The 18,578-nt window shown below is 47.4% G+C and overlaps 1 protein-coding gene across 5 annotated transcripts in view; it reads left to right on the top strand.

The window, feature by feature from the left end:
* The window catches only part of STX8 (syntaxin 8), a 67,058-nt gene that overhangs the window by 10,889 nt on the left and 37,591 nt on the right, over positions 1-18,578 (top strand). For all 5 annotated transcript variants that reach the window (XM_015879927.2, XM_015879930.1, XM_015879931.2 and 2 more), the window contains exons 5-6: positions 592-716; positions 1,660-1,752. In XM_015879927.2, the coding sequence (XP_015735413.1) occupies positions 592-716; positions 1,660-1,752 (218 nt within the window). The remainder of the gene's footprint in view (positions 1-591; positions 717-1,659; positions 1,753-18,578) is intronic.

Genomic DNA, 18,578 nt, shown 5'->3' with positions numbered 1-18,578 from the left:
AGGAGGAAAGCAGGAATCTAGTACGGAGAGAAGATATTGCAGTGGCATTTCACTTTACAACTGGAATTTATGTTCCCTGGACATGGCAGACTTGCTTTATATTGTAAACTGTGCAGTGTTGTGTGATCAGCCTCGGGTCATAATTCTTTTCAAAGGAAACCTGTAACTTGACGGCTTTTTCTTGGGAAATGCATGTGTGGCTGCTTCGTGTCCATGGCAAAGCAGGAATGCAGGAGTGGGGCTGTGTGCTTTGTGTCTCGATCCCAGAGCAAAGCCATGAGGGGTTTTATGTATTCACACAAACCTTTATTTTTCATTGCGACAGGTCTGGATGCTGAAGAACACAAGTGCGGTGTGTGTTTCACATGCAGCTTAATTGTTCAGTGCAAAGTAATCTCCCCACTTTGCTGCTTTTAGGCAGTGGGATGGACCTTGCAAAATATTACTGGAGAAAATTGGATTCTTTCTGGCTCATTTCTTCAGTGTTTGCAGAGAATTGTGTGGAACGTGATGCCAGCCAGCCTCGCGTGCACAAATTAGAGTAAATTTGATGTCTAAAGCTTGAAATTTGTTTCCTGAACTTCTTTTCAGATCCAGCCTAATGGCAGGAGGTGTCAAACGAGGAGTGACCAACCCGTGGCTCCTGGAGGAGTCTGAGGAAACCAGGGGGCTTGGCTTCGATGAAATCAGACAGCAGCAGCGGAGGATCATAGAAGGTAGAAGAGCCTGTCTGTGTGTTATAGGCATGAGTCCTCATGAGAACGTCAGTGCAGTAAGCTGTGCTGAAACCCTTTTAGCTGGGGCTGTCAGTCCGAGTAGCTGTGGGTGACTTCTGTCTGAGCAGGAGCAGTGTTGTGCTTGTAGTATTCCTTACTGGGAACAACTTCTCAAAGCAGCTTTTCCAAATAATCTCCATGCTGATTGAAGCAAGTAATTTTTCCCGTGGCAGGGGAGGAAAGACCTATGAAACAGTTATCATACCTTGTTTGTGACCGTGTAAACTTGTGGGGCTTCTTCACAGTCAGATGCAAGTACTTTAGGGATTGCCTTTTGCCCATGTTTTAGTGAAGCTGAGCACGTCACGAAGTGGAAGAGCTGTGTCTGTTAGGTGCTTGCTGAGGACGTGCAGGGCCTGCATGTAGCAGAGACAACATGTGTCTTTGTAGAGGAGTGCTTGCAGGGCTGGTGGAGCACTGTGAGCTGTGGTCCCCTCCTCGCAGGCTGCCTCCCATGCGCTCCGTGTCCTCTTGCAGCTTTAAAAACCTATTTGAATTCTTTGGTGCTTGCATCACCTGTTTGCCTTGTATTTGTGTTCAAGGCTTCTTGGAAAACGTAAAAAGGCTAATCAGAGATGTGTGTGTGTGCCAAGAATCTCCCGCATTTATGATTGAGGAACAGCTGGAGGTTGAATTCTTGGGTTTTTTTGGGACCTTCAGCTAATGTCCCAGCCAGAGCAGACAAATTAATTACCCATCATTCACATTGTTTTAGGAGTACTGTTGCCATAAGGATTCATTTTCCTGTTGTGTTGATGTCCTTTTCTGAGTATGTTTTAACTCTTAAAGCACTCTTTTCTCTCTGCTTCTGCCTCTCCTATTGCTCACAATCTGGCATGCTGGCAATTTGACTTAACGTAACTTGATGTATTTTCTGGTGCAGAGCAAGATGCCGGACTTGATGCTCTTTCTTCAATCATATCACGGCAAAAGCAAATGGGACAGGAGATTGGGAATGAACTGGACGAGCAGAACGGTAAGAACAAGAGCCACAAAGACTCATCTCACTCATTTTAATGTAAGATTGTTGTCTGATTTCTTTTAGTCTTTCTACATTCCTTTTTGCCCACAGTCAACAACACTGCAAAGGTTTCTGTAGCAGCTCTGTCTGCTCACGAGCTTGCTGTTGTATTTTGTCTTACTGCATAACCCAGCTGTGTGTGAAACGTGTAACACTTGGGATGTTTTCATGAAGGCTGCCTTTGAAAGAAAAGATGGGAAATTGTATGCAGTACAAAACCATTCTGTGCTTGGATCTTCTGCCCTTTTTAGTGGTTCTGTTCTAATGACCCCCCCTTTTCTTTTTTTTAATGGTAATCTTTTATTTGTTGCTGGATTTCATTTGAACATTCTTGCTTTGCTTCTTTAGTTATTAAGTAAATGGAAAACCTTGAGCCAGCAATTAAAAGAGAAGCGTATTGTTTGCTACAAACGATTTGGATTTTGAAGGTTTCATGAATTGAATGTAGGATCAAATTAAGTGCAATATTGAAATAGAAGAGCACTTTTTTCTTCCTTTAAACTGAGCCAGTATCCAAATGGTGGAATTGCTCTCCTGATAAATATGCTTTGTTACTGCCTGAATCGCCTGCCTGACATCAGCTGTCCCTAGGAGAGCAGATCCTCCAGTCTTTCTGACTTCTTCCTTTCTTACAATATGGTAATAGTTCAATTAGAGCCTTGGAGCCCTGCCAGTTGTCTCCCTTGCACAAAGACTTGAGCCATATGGTTTGTCTTTGGGTTGTGTTGTACTTAACCACTGAGAAGGTAAACGTCCTTTCACTTGCTAATAAACGATATGCTGAAATCAACTTCTTCCCGGGCCGATATTTTTCCCTTGTATGCCTCTGCATGCTGCTCGGAGCAAGGGGTTCCATCCTAATAACTGCACAACATAATCTGCTTGGGAGCTCCGTTCTGACTGCTTGGAGATGATATGTCTTTCTCATGCTTGCCATGCTCTGGAGGGATGAGGAACGACTTGAAGGTGTCTTTGTTCATCTTAAGGTCATTAGAAAATGCTTTGCACAGCTGGGAAAAACTAATTGTAGGGCTCTTGTCGTGTTGTGATCCTCTGCCTCATCTGAGCAGAGATACTTTCAATGAGAAACCTCAGTTTCATAAGTTTCTTCTATAAACTGTTGTTTAAAAAGTCACATTAATTGCTTATTTTTCCCCTCTAAATAGAAAACAGGTGGGACTCGTGAGTGTGTTTACTAATCCTCAGTGAAACCTTGGTGTCTCATGAGGATAATATAGAATCTATGTCCCATTTCCCTCTCTTGGGGGGCAGGGGAAGCTCCCCAGATCCTTATGCTTCTGGGACTGCAGGTTTTGTGTATTGTGCCGTTGCAGCGCTGCGTGACCATGCTGAGCTTTTAGTAGCAACCAAGCCTTGAAACATCTCTGAAACCAGGAATGCGTTTGGCTCTCCTTCTTACAGATAATGCAAATAATGCCCGTTTTGTTTGACGTTCTTGTCCTGCAGATAATTTACAAAGCCTGGAGCAAAATTCGTCATGTTTCCCTGTGAGCTCTTTGTGAGCTACGGGCAACTTCTTCCTCAAAACCAAAGCTTTCCCAAGTGAGGATTGCTGCAGCTGACGGCAGACTGGCTGCTGGGGGCACGGAGCTGCCTGTGCTTCTCCCTGCCCTAAGATGACAGGGGATATGGTGGCGTGCTTCATGCTGGAAAAGCTGAAATCCCGAGCAATATTTTCCAATGGGCTACTTTACCCACCTTATTTTATGCCCTGTGCTTAATTGTCTGCAGGCTTTGCTCCGGCGCCTTGCCAACATCGCGTTGTTATTACACTGTCAGGCTGACGAGTGTAACTGCCCTGTAATTTCCCCTTACTCAGACTCTCTTTCCTTCTTAGTGGTGAGTGAGAATGGCATCGTCTGTTTAGGGAAAGGCAGTGGAAGTTCATTAAGCGCTGCATCAATACTTCTTTTTATTCCAGTTTCCTACCAGCCTGACTGCTCACCTGCCATTGCCACCTCCTGCAGGTGAGCAGTGCCTTGCCTCTGCCTTTGGAGCTCGACCCTCTGATAAAGCACGTCTTGCTTCAGAAATAGCCGATGATGCCTTGTAGTTATTGCAGCCACTTAAAGAGCTGGATAAGTGCATTTATATCCCAGACAGTGGCTCTTTTCCTTCCCTGCTCTGCTGCAATCGGTGACCTCCCATCATCGGGCACTTCCCCCATGTGCCAGTGGGTGTAGCTGTGCTGCTGCGGATGCTCTGAGCGCAGCCCGCATTGGAGGCGTCCGGATTCATTATGCAAAGTTTACCTCTCGAGTCGAGTCGGTACGTGTGAATTCTTTTGTGTTTGTTAAATGACTGCACAATGATTAAACGCCGCTGCGAGTGGGTCGGCTGCTTGGCTGTGTCTGCTCTTCCCTCGCTGGTGGGCTGGCAGGCATGGCACGGGGCTGTGCCACAGCGTGGATGAGCAGCGTGGGGTGGCTGCTGTGAGCCGTGGGCTCTGGGAAGAGCTGGGCCTCCTCGGGCCCACCGGGGGCTTCCAGGTTTTAATTGGAGTCTCATGTCATTCTGTACTCAGACTTTCCCTAGGGCTCCGTCCTGGAGGTTTTATGGGCCCTGAGCTGAGCCGTGGGTCCATCCCAACATCCTGAGCACGGCATGCTGCACCAATGAGAAGCAGGGTACAGGGAGACATTGTGTTTTTCCAGCCTTGGGAGCCTGCTAGCAGTGGGAGAGATGGGGGGGATTAGCAAAAGAATTTTCCCATTGTTAATTCCAATCTTGGCCCCAGAAAGCTTGCTGTATTCTTTTCATCTGTTCTATGAAAAAGCAGGAAAATAGTGCAAATGTCCTCTGGCCCTGCTGATGAGGCAATCTAATCTAGTGCAATAATTTTGGAGGAATGCTGTCAGACGTTCTGGATGCTGTTTGTTTTACCCCTATAGAGATGCTGCCTTCTCGCTGCAGCACGCTCTCATGAGGCCATTACAGCTCTCAGTGAAATCGCCTGCAAAATTCACGGCGTTGGATGTTTATAGCAGGTTACTTCCCATTTGGTGCAGACCATCCAGGATGGATCCTTCTGCTTCCTGCCCACTGCAAATACATCAGAGTATAAACACGTTCATAAATGATGAGCTGCAAAGGAAAGACCACCATTGGTCCTTTTACTGGAGATGCTGGATGCAGGGCAAACATCCAGTCAAGATGGCTCTTTTTAACTAAACGATCCATCAGAGTGATGTTTTGACAACCTGGTTATGCAACATATTTTCTTTCTTGTCAGCCAGATTCCCAAAACCAACCCAACTTTCAAGCACTCGTCTCTTTGATAGCTTTGCAGTAGTTTGCAGCATCACCATGGTCCCTCCATGGAACAGAGGGCTCAGCTCAGCCCTTTGGTGCCAGCCCAGCAATCCCAGCAAGTCAAGTCCATAGTTCCTGGTGCAGCCTGGTTGGTATGCAGACAGTAATGTGCTTCTCCTAACGATTCTTCTACATGTCTATTGTATAGCCAGCATCAAAAAGGAGCCCTGGAATACGACATAGTTTCACATTTCTGTTTATTAGGAACATTTTGCTATAATACAAACTAATTAGTATTGTGTATGGAATATGTATGAGTTATGAGGCTAAAAACCGACAGGGCTGTGGATATATTACCTCATTGTTAGGATTAGCTTGTAAATAAGAAAAGATTGAAGATTCAGTGTGAAAGAACGTTCATCTTGTGTGGAGCACAGTGCTCTTAGCCCAGCTGAGATGGCTCTGCTGTGGGTTTGAAGCAGCATTCCTTGAGCACCGGCAGGTTCCAGGTTCTTAAAACACCCCCAAAAAGAAGCATCTGTTCTTAATATTTAGATTTGAAATAACCATCCGTAGCTTGACTGACCTCATGCTATGCAGATAGGTTTTTTATTTTGCTTCCTGAGCTTATTGTGTGGAGTAGGAATGACTTCAGTTTTATTGGTGAAATGTTCCGGCTTTATTGCACGCTGCTTAGTCGGAGTTAACCCTTCTTAGGGGAAAAATTAACACCCGTGTTAAATGTTGCTTTTTGTTGTCAGCCATCTAAATGGGGCAATACTCAGTCTCGGTGTGAGCACCTAGATATAAGGGAATGCCAAATCTGAGGTGAGATGGCACTGCTTGTGTGTATTTCTACGGTTAAAAGCAGTCACACGGTGTTTTCTACAGGCTGCGCCTCATTGAGTGCACAGGATTTGATCTCATCTGGGCTCGGGTTGGGTTGGCAATAACTGTATGTAGTGGCAAAGTTATTTGTAAAGTCTCTTTTAATGGCTCCTTCCTGGGAGCCATGTGATGCTGGTTAAGACTCCTTGACGAAGCTTTGTCCAAAGCATTTTCCTTCTGTGCATCCATCCAGGTGTTGTAGGGTCTGTTTGATGAGCTTTGGGCGTTGGAGCTGAACAGAACGTGGTGTGAGCCCTGCTTTTAGGAAGCTTTGGCATATTGCCTCTTTCCAAAGAGGTTCAAATCCTCATTTACTGAGCACCCCAAATAAAATGTAATGATTAATTCTCTTATTTTCCCTTCCGAGCTGAAGTTGGCAGTGTTTCATCTCAAGTCACAACACACTTGTTATTACCATCAGGAGGGCTAAGAAGGAAGATGCGGAGCTGGAGCAGCGCGTGGCCTGTGAGGGACACAGCCTTGTGCTGGGTGAGGAGGGTAAAACAAACTATTCCGTATCTGTCGAGGAAGTGAGCCCTGCCCTGCTGACTGCTGGAGGATGTATGTAATGAGAACTTAGGTTACGTTGAGTTTATGTTGGATCAAACAAGTGTGTCCACACAAAACAGCGTTATTTGTAGCATTTCCCAACCTTTTAAACACATCGCTTCGCTGCTTCAGTCTTTCCAGTATTTGTGTGTATGTAAAATTTCCTGGTATCTTTAAAAAGAAAACTGGAATAAAAAAGAATAAATAAATAAAAGGCCTGGAAAGTGCAGAATGGATCCACCGCCCAGCGCGGGTCAGCGGCCAGATGAGAACACCTCCGCAGGGCCCTGTGCAGCTCGGGCTGACAGCGCAATTTTGCTGGTGTTGGCTGATGGGGAGCAGCATGTGAGAGGTGTGAGATGTCCTGCCTGTGGGCTTCGTGGACAGTTGCTGACAGCAGCAGTAAGAGTGAGGTGTAAGCATCTGCGATCCCTTTTGGGCTCTGCTGGAGGGGTGGGGGGGATGCTTATGGTAGTCAGACTGTTGGGAGCAGTGGTGGGATGCAGGAGCTGCTGTGGCTCTCTGTGAAGTCCTTGTTAAGAATCTGTTGTGTCGAATGAGTTTGAATTCATTCCATGGAAGAGCTTCATGAGTAGGGAGAAAAACAACTCAATGCCATCTTGGTGTAAGAATGGTTTTGATTCTGTCTCACAGGATGTTCTTGTGAGCCATCCATGGCCGCATGGGTTCAAGTGAGTCATCTTCAATAGATGTGAAGTTGATTGGATAATTATGTTCAGAAATTAAGGACTGGTGATTCATAATTAGATTACAAGGCTGAATTGAGTTGGGCTGCATTGGTCTTTTTGGTTCTCCTTAGTATTTTTGCTGAAGACACAGAGGATGAAGTGCATGGTGTGCTTACTCAACTCTTGTATAACATAAAAGGCAGAGAAAGCTGCAGCTACGCTGGGAGTAACACTAGAATTCCTCCCAGTGACCTTTACAAATGAGAGTGAAATTCAGCCAGGCTACAAGCAAAGGGTCACACTGGTGTGAGGATTAAGCTGGTTCAAGATGAGCAACTAACCCTTAGCAGAAGGGCTTGGGGAGCACAGTGTCCAGGTCACAACTTTAACAGGTTGAACAGCGTAATATAGTGAAAGGCTCTGATAAACCACTGTTGTTCGGGCAGTCCTTTATTAAGCTTGGTGTGGAGAAGGGACAGCAGCTTGGCTAGCAGCTCATCAAGGTCATGGGGAGCAGGTAGGGCAGCCAGGGTGTAGGCAAGGTGAGCCTTAAAGCACACAGGTCTGACCACTGGGAGTGCTGGGACAGTCTGGCTGGAAGAAGAGCATGATGAGACAGGAGCAGAGGATTTCTGCAGGAGGGAATGAGCCCCTGGGGAGGGCAGAAGCCATGGGGTGAGTTGTGGGCAGGTGAAGCAGAGGTGAGGTGTTGTTCCTGTTGGTTGCATTGCTGGGCTGTGTTGGAGCACGAGGTGGGCTGGTCACCTTGGTATTACCTGCTCTCTCTTCTGCAGCTTGGCTTCCTTCAAACTTCTCATTCTCCTGCTTTTATTGAGCTGATCTCCCCTTCTGAATGCCCTCATCCTCACTGCTGAAATGGCTCTGTCTGCATCCTTTTCCTTCTCCCTCTAACTTGTGTTAATGGGAAAGCATTGGGGGACTGCAGCTCCTGAGGCCACCGGAGAGCCTTCATAGGGGGAAAAAAAGCGTTGTTCTGAAAATGGCTGAGATGTTTTGGCTGAAACTTTAAGATATTCTTTTTTATAACATTCATCTGGAAGGGAGCATCCGAGTCGGGAATCTTAAGCTTGAATCCTTAACGTGTTTCATCATTTTAAACAACTGAAAATAGGGCCTTCTCCTGGGAAGCAACAAATGGCCTCAATAGCGGTCGTGCGGCTGAGGCTGCGTGTGCTTTTGTATTGCTCTCTATATACACGTAATAACGGGAGATGCTCCTTTTTCCCTTGGTATCTTTGATAGCTTTCTGCAGCGCTCGCAGAACCAGATAAAGCAGCACAGCACAACCTGGATGGGGATGAAAGGCAGCTCGGCGCTGACACACACGCACCGTTGAGCCTGTCTGGCCTCTTGGCACGCACCGCCTTTTTCCTTGAATAGTTCAAGCCGTAAAATAACTGCTCAACATTTGTCTTCTCAATTATGTGGATTTTTCCACGGTTACTCAGCCCCTACCTCACCCATACGCCGTGTGGGGGGAGGCTGCCTTCCTTCAGCTGTCCTCACGGCCATTGGAGTGCTGGGAAAGTGCTGCGGGGGGGGGGGAAATGAGTTCGGAACTCTTGTGAAACCTCGCCGGATTTCTTGATAAGAATTATGATCTGAACCGTCTCAATTGCGAAGTCTCGTCGTTAATTTTAAGCAGGGCTTAAGGAGAGCTCTAATAGGGATCTAAACCTCAGCTTGTAGCAGGAGAGACTTCTTTTCCCCTGTCTGCTCCTTCGGTCGTTTGATTTAAGCTGTTTGAAAAGAAAACAAAACCTGACTGTAATTGTAGGTATTTCAATGCTCTGATGATGGTGTTTTTTTTTTTCCCCTGTTAATTCAGCTTTTCCTCTGTTCAGAATCTCAAACTGAGACCATAGAGGGGAGATTGATTTTCCTCACCTGCTTTTTGCTCTGTTACTGCCATTCATCACATAGAGGCACAGCCCCAGCCTGTATCCATCACAGCTCCTGCAGGTGAATGCTGTACCTGCAGTGGGCACCAGAAGGTGTAACTCCTGCCTGCACCTTGTCTGCTTGGAGGAAAGAAAGGCAATAAGCTGCTGCCTGCTGCGGAATGCCTGTGGTGAGGGACCTAGGGGGCTGCCATGAACTTCTTGTATAGTTCTGCTTAGTTTACCCGCATAGCTTTGGTGTTACCTATCTGGTCCATTGAGTGCTGTCACTCTTGTTTTTGGCTGAATCAAGGAAGGATTTAATTGCATGATAGGTACTGGGTCTTAGACTCTCTTTGGCCTGTTCTCCATGAGCTTGTGGTCACAGTGAGCAGGATGGCATGTTCTGCTTCAGCATTTTCAATGGTAGATCACCTTCCCTGGGTAGTATTTCAGTCTCAAACCATTAAGCACCACTTCTTCATAAAAACAAACATCATTTTTAGCCAGTGTTCTTCATTGCGGCAGTGAAATGCAGCATGAGAGTTTGTACTTGAATAGGCTTTAGCTTTAGTGCTTCCTCCATCCCTTTCCTTTCAGAGCGGGTTTGTTGGGGGTCTGTGGGGAAGCAGTGGTGAACCCTGGTGTGCCTCAGTGCTGCTGGGGGGAAGGCAGTACTGGGCTTCAGAGGGAGTCATGCTTGGGAGGAACCATATGCTCTTGCGTCACGGTGATTTGGTGAATGGGCTGCTGGATGCTAAATGGCCTCGTAATAGATTTCCCAGAAAACATTTAGGGTCAAAGCCTGAATGGTTACAACACAAGAGAGAGCAGGAAAACCACGTTTTTGGGCACGTTGTCCTGCTGGAATCCGAAGAGTGCTTTGAAGTTAATTTACTCACCACTGAGTCAGTTTGTGAGTTCCCTCTTGCAGATTGTCCTGCATTTCCCATTATCTCAAGCAGATTCTAGCTCACTTCTCCTGTCTGAACGGAGGACTTCCCTCACTGTTTCCCTCTGTTCTCCTGGATACAAAGCAGAATGTAATCCGTCTGCAAAGCTTGTGCTGGATCCTTGGCTGAGCTTGCTGTGCACTGGCCAGGCAGCCTCAGGTTTGCTGATCTGTTTTGTGATAAACAAACGTAACGTATGGAGTCACTTCGGTGGTCAGCACCTTGCAGAGCAGAGAATGAAGTGGAGCATCCTGTAATGCTCTGAGCATTGTGAGGGGCAGGCAGCAGGCTGGGGCTGGTTGCTGTGCTGCCTGTGTATGTGCAGACGGAGCTCTATTGTGCTGTGTTTGAATAGCAAGTGGGGCTTTCTGGCTTGGTTAAATACTACTTTGATATTTGTAAAGTCTGCTGCTAGGTGCATCCTGGAAGTGGCAGGTAGCAGTTGGTGATGCTGGAGCATTGAAATCAGCCCCACAGCTGTCTGCTTGTACAATGGGCATAACACAGTCACTGCAATGGGATGACAGCAGAACTGAGCGCTGCGAACAATCGCTTGCACAGAACTATGTTTCAGTCAAACATAATTAAAGTTAATGTGACATAAACGTGGCACGGGATGCTTTTAAGCTGCTGAAGTTAATATCTGAAAGCATCCTGAGATTGCTTAAAAAACAGGTAAAATAATTGTACTGTAATTATTATTGTGAATAATAAGATGACTTCCTTGCAAGCTGGCGTTTGAGGTGGAATAAGTTATATTAGCATAACCTTTGTGAATTCATGATGTGTTATTTTTGCCCTGTGCAGCCCAACCTAAATAAGATCAGTGCTGTTTGAGCCACACACTGGGAAGCTCTTGGCCTGGTTGGCCCATGATGTGCCTTCTGCCCTGGCAAGGTGCTGCTGGGGCTGGGATGGAGGGAATCCATCAAGAGCCAGTGTGGTTCTCACTGTGCTGGTCAGGGGCCTGGAGATGCAAGCAGAGAAGGCTCTCCCAACACTACTATGGCCAATGTAGCACAAGGGAGTAAATCACATACTTCAAAACAGATACTGTAATAGGAACCGGCTGGCATCAAAGTGGGGGGCATTATCAGCTGTGTCTTTTGGCTGCACGAGTCGCATTGTTTTGAAATAACTCCAGTATTTGATCTCAGCGTTTTGTTGGAAGTTTTCTCATGCAACCAAGTTTTGTTGAAAAAAAATATGCTGGTTTGAATCCAGAGCCTTCAGTCAGAAACATCTGGGCCTGATGTTGGCCAAGTTAGTGAGGAGCTCGGGGGTACCTGCAACAAGTGACTGCAGAGCAGCGGTGCTGGGGGGGCTCAGCACAGTGCCCCAAGCAGTGTGGATGTTCCTTCTTCTCCTGGTGTCTTTCATCCCACTTGGGCACCTTCCCAGATGTAGCTGTGCTCGTGACTAGCAAGCAGCTCTGCTACCTGCTGTTAGTTTGGAACATGGGCATTTTCCGTATCCCCCTGTTATCCCGTTGCTGTGCAACAGGGTGTGGATATCACGTTACTGTAATTGGGTTTACAGCCCAGGTTTGTAGATAATGTGGGTTTTTGCCAAAGAAAATTAGCAGTGTGAATTGAACTCTGAAGTGGCCTTCCGAAACGTGGTATTTAAAATGAATAGAAAATCAGATAAGCTGGGAGGAAAGCTTCCTTCTGGTCGAGCTTATGACATAGACTGGTTTTTATGTAATAGTTCCCGTTATAAATAAGTAGTTTTCCTTGGAAACTATTATTGGGACTAAGCTGCCTCCGAGCAGCAGCCCAGGGATGGAGTGTGTGGGGTGTTTCTGTGCTGAGGATCAGACCTTGGTGTCTATGTGCACCTGAGGTTGGTGTGAGACCACTTGGGTTTTTCCCACTGCTTAACTATTCCTTACTCATATGTAATTATAGGGGTGCTTCACTGGAGCCCATTTAGCTTAACTGTAGTCCTTCCCTCTGGTTAAACTGTTGTGACTTCACTTCTTAACGGAAAAGCTCCATTTGATGCTGTATTACAATAGAAGCTGCAGTCGTTTTTCTTACGGGTAATTTGGGTGGGTGTGTTTTCAATGGAAGGAAGGCAGCTTTCATAGCAGGAGACCACAGGACTTTTCTAAGGGAAGCTCTGAAGGTTTGTGTGCACCATCAGCACCTTCCCCCTTTTGCTTAAAGGAGAAGCCTTCCTTCAAGCTGGCTGTGCTGATTTTCCAGGCAGAGATTTGGTATTCAGTGATGCTGACCATGGAGGAGGGAGAACTTCCCCTGTCTGTGTTTTGTGGGGTGCAGGAGCTCTGTGGCCTGGCTTCTCGTCCATCTCCTGAAAGTTTTCCATGCTGCAGCTGAACCATTTGTCCTCTGAAGTCAGTAGGAAGACTTGAGAACCACTTTCATTTTGGAGTTGCCAGGAGCCTTTGTATGGGGATATGTTTTAAACGAGTCTCCCAGCACAATGCCTGGAGATGTTTGAAGAGGAAAAACAGTCTTAGCGGGGATTAAATGGAGCAGCTGGGCATTAAAGCAGCAGAGACTGTCTGCCTAAAGTCATCTGGGGGTGGTGACGTCACCAAAAACAAATGCAGCAGAAAAGCCATTCCTCAGTTGTGGTATAAAAACATTTCATAAGCTGAGTGGCACTATTGGCTTTAGCAAGAGGTTTGTGTTCTTGAAAGGGAGGAAGCTTTCCAATAGCTCTTACTCTTAGTTCTTATATGAGAACAAGCTGTGGACACTGAGGAGTTGTAGTCCTTGATAACTCATGGTGCTGATTGCTGCTCTGCTGGAGTTCCCATCAGATCCTCAGGTATTTCTGGACGGACAATGGTGACTGCTATCCTTTCCAAGCCCAGCTTTGCATAGGAGTTCCTTGCTCACTCTCCTTGCTGGCAGTGGCTGGTGAGCACTTCTCCTTCTGCCTGAAGCTGAAGATGGATGAGCTGCTAATACAGACAGCCTGAAGCTGTTTGCAAGCATTGGATTGACCGCTGTGTTGTGTCAGTGTCCTTTCATGTTTCTCCCCACAGTGGTGTGGGTGCTCTTGTGCTCCCAAACAAAACCTTGTTTAATGCTGGCTAAAGGAGCTGGGAGCTGTTCCTGTGGCTGCTGCTGTATGGTAACTGTTATATGTTGAATGGGGTTGGGGGAGATAAATGAGTTCGGTGCTGGCTGTTGCTGTTCAGACTCGGTCCACTTGTTTAATATGTTTGAGGATTGGAAGCCTCCCTTCTTCTGGATTAGAGGGGGAGGAGCGGGGGTAGAGAAAACCAACAGTTTAATATGTTTCAATGTCCCCGTGTGTCTTTCCCCACATCCTAAACATGAAAAATAACAGTAAGCTTCCCTTTGGCCTCGGGGGAAGAAAAAAGGATTCTCCAGCTGGAATTCATGAAACTTTATTGAATAAATGAGTGGTGTCATGGTTTTGTGGTGGTCTCTCCAGAGCACAAACGGTGTGTTGAGAGTGAACAGCCGTTTCATGCACACTTAAACTGTCCTGAACCACCACCCTCCCTGATAATTCTTCATCCTTCCACGTGGGAGAGAAGCATAGGATAAAACCATTTAGAGAGGAGAGCTGGAAATCAAGAGGTGTATTTTATCCCTTGTAGAAAGAAGCCACCGCTTTTCTTTTGGCTTTAAACATTGCCTGAACTGAGCGGTATGTGTTATTGGAGGTGCTTTGTAAGCACAGATTCAGCACGTGGCTCTGGGTCTGGTGACCCCACAGTCCTTAGTCTGGCAGTAAACCTGTGTCAGAGGAACATAGAACCATAGAATGGCCTGGGTTGTAAAAGACCACAGTGCTCATCCAGTTCCAACCCCCTGCTGTGTGCAGGGTCACCAACCAGCAGACCAGGCTGCCCAGAGCCACATCCAGCCTAGCCTTGAATGCCTGCAGGGATGGGGCATCCACAGCCTCCTTGGGCAACCTGTTCCAGTGCGTCATACGTTTCACTGAGTGAAGGGGAATTGTCTTGAGCCACATCTACACAGGTCACTCTGAAAGTAGTGCATCTTATTTATTTCCATGGAAATGACAACAGATACAAAGAGCACTGTAATGCTGCTTGATGGAGCAAGTTCTCAGCTACAAAACACTATTTTTCCACATGGTGACCATTGTTGCTATGCATTTTTGCCAGTGATGAACAGGATCCTGCTTGACGTGCTCATGTGGGGAGCAAAAGGGAAATATATGGGCTTGTTTAGCTTGGAGAAGAGAAGGTTCAGGGGAGACCTCATTGTGGCCTTCCAGTAGTTGAAAGGAGCGTATAAACAGGAGGGGGAACAGCTGTTACAAGGGTGGACAGTTATAGGACAAGGGGGAATGGTTTTAAACTGAGACAGGGGAGATTTAGGTTAGATATGAGGAGGAAGTTTTTCACCCAGAGGGTGGTGACGCACTGGAACAGGTTGCCCAAGGAGGCTGTGGATGCCCCATCCCTGCAGGCATTCAAGCCATGGGCTGGATGTGGCTCTGCAGCCTGGGCTGCTTGTTGGCAACCTAGCACATAGCAGAGGGTTGGAACTGGATGAGCACTGTGGGCCTTTTAACCCAGGTCATTCTATGATTCTATGATAGGGGTTTCTGCACTTTGTAGCCAAAGACCTTTGTAGTGAACAGCTCTGGCTTTCGGGCTTGCAGGTTGCAATGACTGGGAGTTGCATTCTTCCCAAGAGCAATGTGTGCTGTGCCATGGCTGTGCACCCAGGGCTGTCCCATGCTTGGGCAGGGTGCTGGGATGGGGTCTGCAGGCGTCATCCTGTAAGCAGGGCTGGCAGATCACCACGCACTGCATTCCTCCAGCTACTCCCCGTGGGTGCTGAGCACAGTGATTAATACTTTAGCATCTTTGTTCTTTGTTTTCCTTCTAAGACAGGGGGAAATTTAAATCACTGCAAGAAAGGGCCTGACGTGTCTCCCATTACACAAACACACAGCGCTGCACTCACTGGAACCCAACACAGTGCTTTTGGGAGAGGTGAGTGGAGACCTCACATGCTGTTCTTAAGGAAGGTCCATCTCCAAGGCATGGCTGTTGCATGGGCATCACGCTGCTGCTGCTGGAGCAATCAGAGCTCTCTGCAGTGTACAGGACAACAGCTGTGTGCCCAAAGAGCAGCTCGCCGTCCTCATCCCAAATCAGACATGCTGTGTGTTGTCACAAGCTTCGCTCAAAGTAAATAGAAGATGTTGGCTTGCCTTTTCAAGTCCTGCCGGGTCTTTCTCTTAAAATAATAATTCTCAGGGAAATATTAATTTGTTCCAGCTTCCATGGAGCAAGCCCTTGTCCCACAAAGCTTGGTGAGGAAAAATACGACTGCGTAGGTGCAACCTCTCAGAGCGGGAGCTATCGGATTGCACTGTAATTTGTGATTCTCAGCAGCAGCATGTGGCTTCAGAGAAACCCAAGCTGTGATATCAAAGGTGCTCTCCGCCATACACGTAGGACAAGCTTTGTTTGTGGCCGCTATGAAATAGTTGTGGTTGATGTGGGAGTCTGTGCCTTTTATCCTGGGCTCGGTTTTCAGGTCCTTGGTCCCATAGAGCGAGAGCTGGGCATGGAGGAGCAGCGGTTAGAGCAGGAGGGTGATGCTGGATGTGCAGCCTGGCCAAGTGCAGCCCTGTAGGAGGGCTGTGTGCTTCCTGCTCGTGTTTGGCACTGAGCGATCAAGGAGGGAATAAAAAAGCATTGCAGCTGAAGAGCAACGTTGCTTCAATAAGAACGGGAATAAATTTCAGGCCTGTGCTATTTAAGGTCAAAAGACCTTTTTGTTTGAACTGAGAAATAGGAAATTCCAGAGTAGCTTCCAGGAGGCAGAAACTCTTTGTTTTTTAATGAGGAGCTCGGTTTGCTGAAGAGTTTGTGAGCTGATGGGAAGGGAATGGGGCTGGGCCTGGGAGCGTGCCTGGGGTTCCCATCTAGGACATGGAGTAACAAACCCCATTAAAAACAGTATTTTGTAAGGTGTGTAATCCATTAGCAGTGAATAGAGCTCTATCTTCAGTTTGGAGAGTGGCAAAACCTGATGTTATTTCCAATCTCATCATCTCAGATGCAAAGAAGTATTAATTTATATATTTTTAACAGGCTGCAGGGTTGTGTAGTGCTTAAGGTTGCATCCAAGGGAGCAAACTTGCAGCCTCAAAGCACTGTGTGCAGCAGCCTTGTGAGCAGAGGGCATTGCACACAGTGAGCTTCAAGCTACACGGACGTACACCACGCTGCTAATCTATTCCTGCTGCTCAATTAATGGCAACGTTGGAAGTATAAACAATTCCTGGAGTAAAATTCTGTTTGGTTTGCCTCGTCCTGCAGCTTAACAAATCTGATTACTGCCTTTAAATTTAATACCCCCCAAAATTCCCTCACTGAATGATTCACTGCGAGGCCGTGAGCAGATGTAATTATCTATGAAAACTAATGAATCACGGCGTTAGGATGTTTTTCCTTGCAGCTGTCTCCAATTAATATGTCTGTCAATCGAGGGAGTTAAGAACATGGCAGCCCCAGCGTGTTGGTGCTGCTGTAGCTGTTGTCCTTCTGTCTGCTCAGCAGTGGAGTCATAGGGAATCCTTGGTCCCTTTTTATGTCCTTGGGAATCAAAAAGCAGCGACCAAATGATTCCTTGTTCATCTTCACACAGCGTTTGGGATGCAGGTCGCAGAGCTGTGGCTGCTGTCACTGCATCCATTCCGCTCTGGGCCAGGCAGGGAAGCTTTACAGAAGGATGTTCTGGGGTGAATGTAAAGCTTTTCCATGCTCATTCTGCCTGACAGTGTTCTTAGCCAGGATAAGTGCTGTTCATGTGGGAGGCTTTTGCTGAGCAGCTCCTTTCCTGTGTAAATGAAGCCGGCGTCTGCTCTGGGTCCTTTGGTACCTACAGGAGTGGATTAGGCAGTTTTTCCACTCTCCAGTTAAGTGGCGGAAGATGTTGAGGCTTTAACAAATAGCTCAAATATCCTGTAAACAGCTGAGTGAAGTAAGTATCAAAGGGGACTTTCAACAGCCTGAATTGGAGTGACTTTCTCTTAGGCGGTGCTGATGGGTACCAGGCTGTCCTGCCCCAGCTGCTCTCCTTCCTTCCCCCTCCAGGTGGTGAATCTGCTCTACGTTGCGTTCATTCCATGTTAATTATTTCACCTGTAAGTAACTCCACTTTTCCAGGATGGGAAACCAACGTAACAAAAGACTCACATGGACATGTGAGAGCTGTGTCAGTGGGCTGGTCACTGTCAGAGTTCTGCTGTATACGATGAACAAAGGGTGGGTGCAATGCTGCACTCTGGGTTTGTACTGAACCACGTCATCCATGGGGAACTGAGATCTGCCAACACAGTGTGTGTGTGAGCAAAACAAAGCAGAGCTGGTAAACCTAAAGAATGGTTTGCTATGCTGCACAATAACGAGCTTACAGTGGGGGTACCTGGAAGGAGAGGTCTGCAGTTTGGATTTCAGGATTGTGAGTTGATATGGACCAAAGCCAAAGCTGTAGCTCTGCTTTTGTGCCCTGTGACCCCATGCTCCGAGTGTTGGGATGCCTGTGGTGTGCTGCAGCCTGTTGTAGTTGAAGATTACTGACTACTCGATATTAGAAGGAGGCTTTGCACACAGAGGGTGGTGACGCACTGGAACAGGTTGCCCAAGGAGGCTGTGGATGCCCCATCCCTGCAGGCATTCAAGGCCAGGCTGGATGTAGCTCTGGGCAGCCTGGGCTGCTGGTTGGTGACCCTGCACACAGCAGGGGGTTGGAACTGGCTGAGCACTGTGGTCTTTTTCAACTCAGGCCATTCTGTGATGACCTGGGCAGAAGGAGGAGCTGTGTGCCTCGTGCTGCTGCTGGGCAGACCCAAGTGCTGCTTTGCACACCAGTGCCCACTCATTGCCCCTATGTCCACAATACTGCTTGCTGCTGCAGGGAGCCCGGCTGTGTGAAGTGGTTCCCCCTGCTCCAGAAGAACTCACTGGCTCCCCGTACAAATTGCTCTCCTGCTGGGGCTCGAGCCGCTCCACCTCAGGCACACAATAACATTGGCTCTTGGCTGCATTGTGCTCCTGCTAGTGACATATTGATATGATCTCCTGCGAGGAGAGGTTGCTTCAAATGGGGATTAAGAGGGAAAGTGAGCAGATTGCAGGGTATTAGCGGCTCGCTCGCAGTGCTGGGACAGGAGGAAAAAGGCAAAGTGAGGCTTCTGTGCTTTCTCTCTGGGCATGCTGTGGGAAGAGTGTTCGCTTTGTGATCCTGCGTGCTGCTGCTGGAGGGATGCAGTGAGGGCAAAGCGTGGGGCAGAGGGATGGCACCTCCAGTACCTTGGTGACCAAAGCCAGGCTGCGCAGGGTTTTCCTGTGGGCTTAGTGAGGCTTCCTATGTAATGCTGGTTTATGAAAGTGCAAAGCTATGAGAATTACAAGGAGCAGAAGCTTATGAAGGAGCAGCTATTTGTGCTTCTCCCAGCAAGAGTGAGACAGGAGATGTGTGTGCAGAACGATCCCAGCCGCCGTGTTCTGAAGGTGGGATGGTTTGTTG

The sequence above is a fragment of the Coturnix japonica genome, chromosome 18 (assembly GCF_001577835.2).
Source record: "Coturnix japonica isolate 7356 chromosome 18, Coturnix japonica 2.1, whole genome shotgun sequence".
Taxonomy (NCBI): Eukaryota; Metazoa; Chordata; class Aves; order Galliformes; family Phasianidae; genus Coturnix; species Coturnix japonica.
Note: the sequence above shows the minus strand (reverse complement) of the source record. Positions and strands in the feature narration are given on the sequence as shown.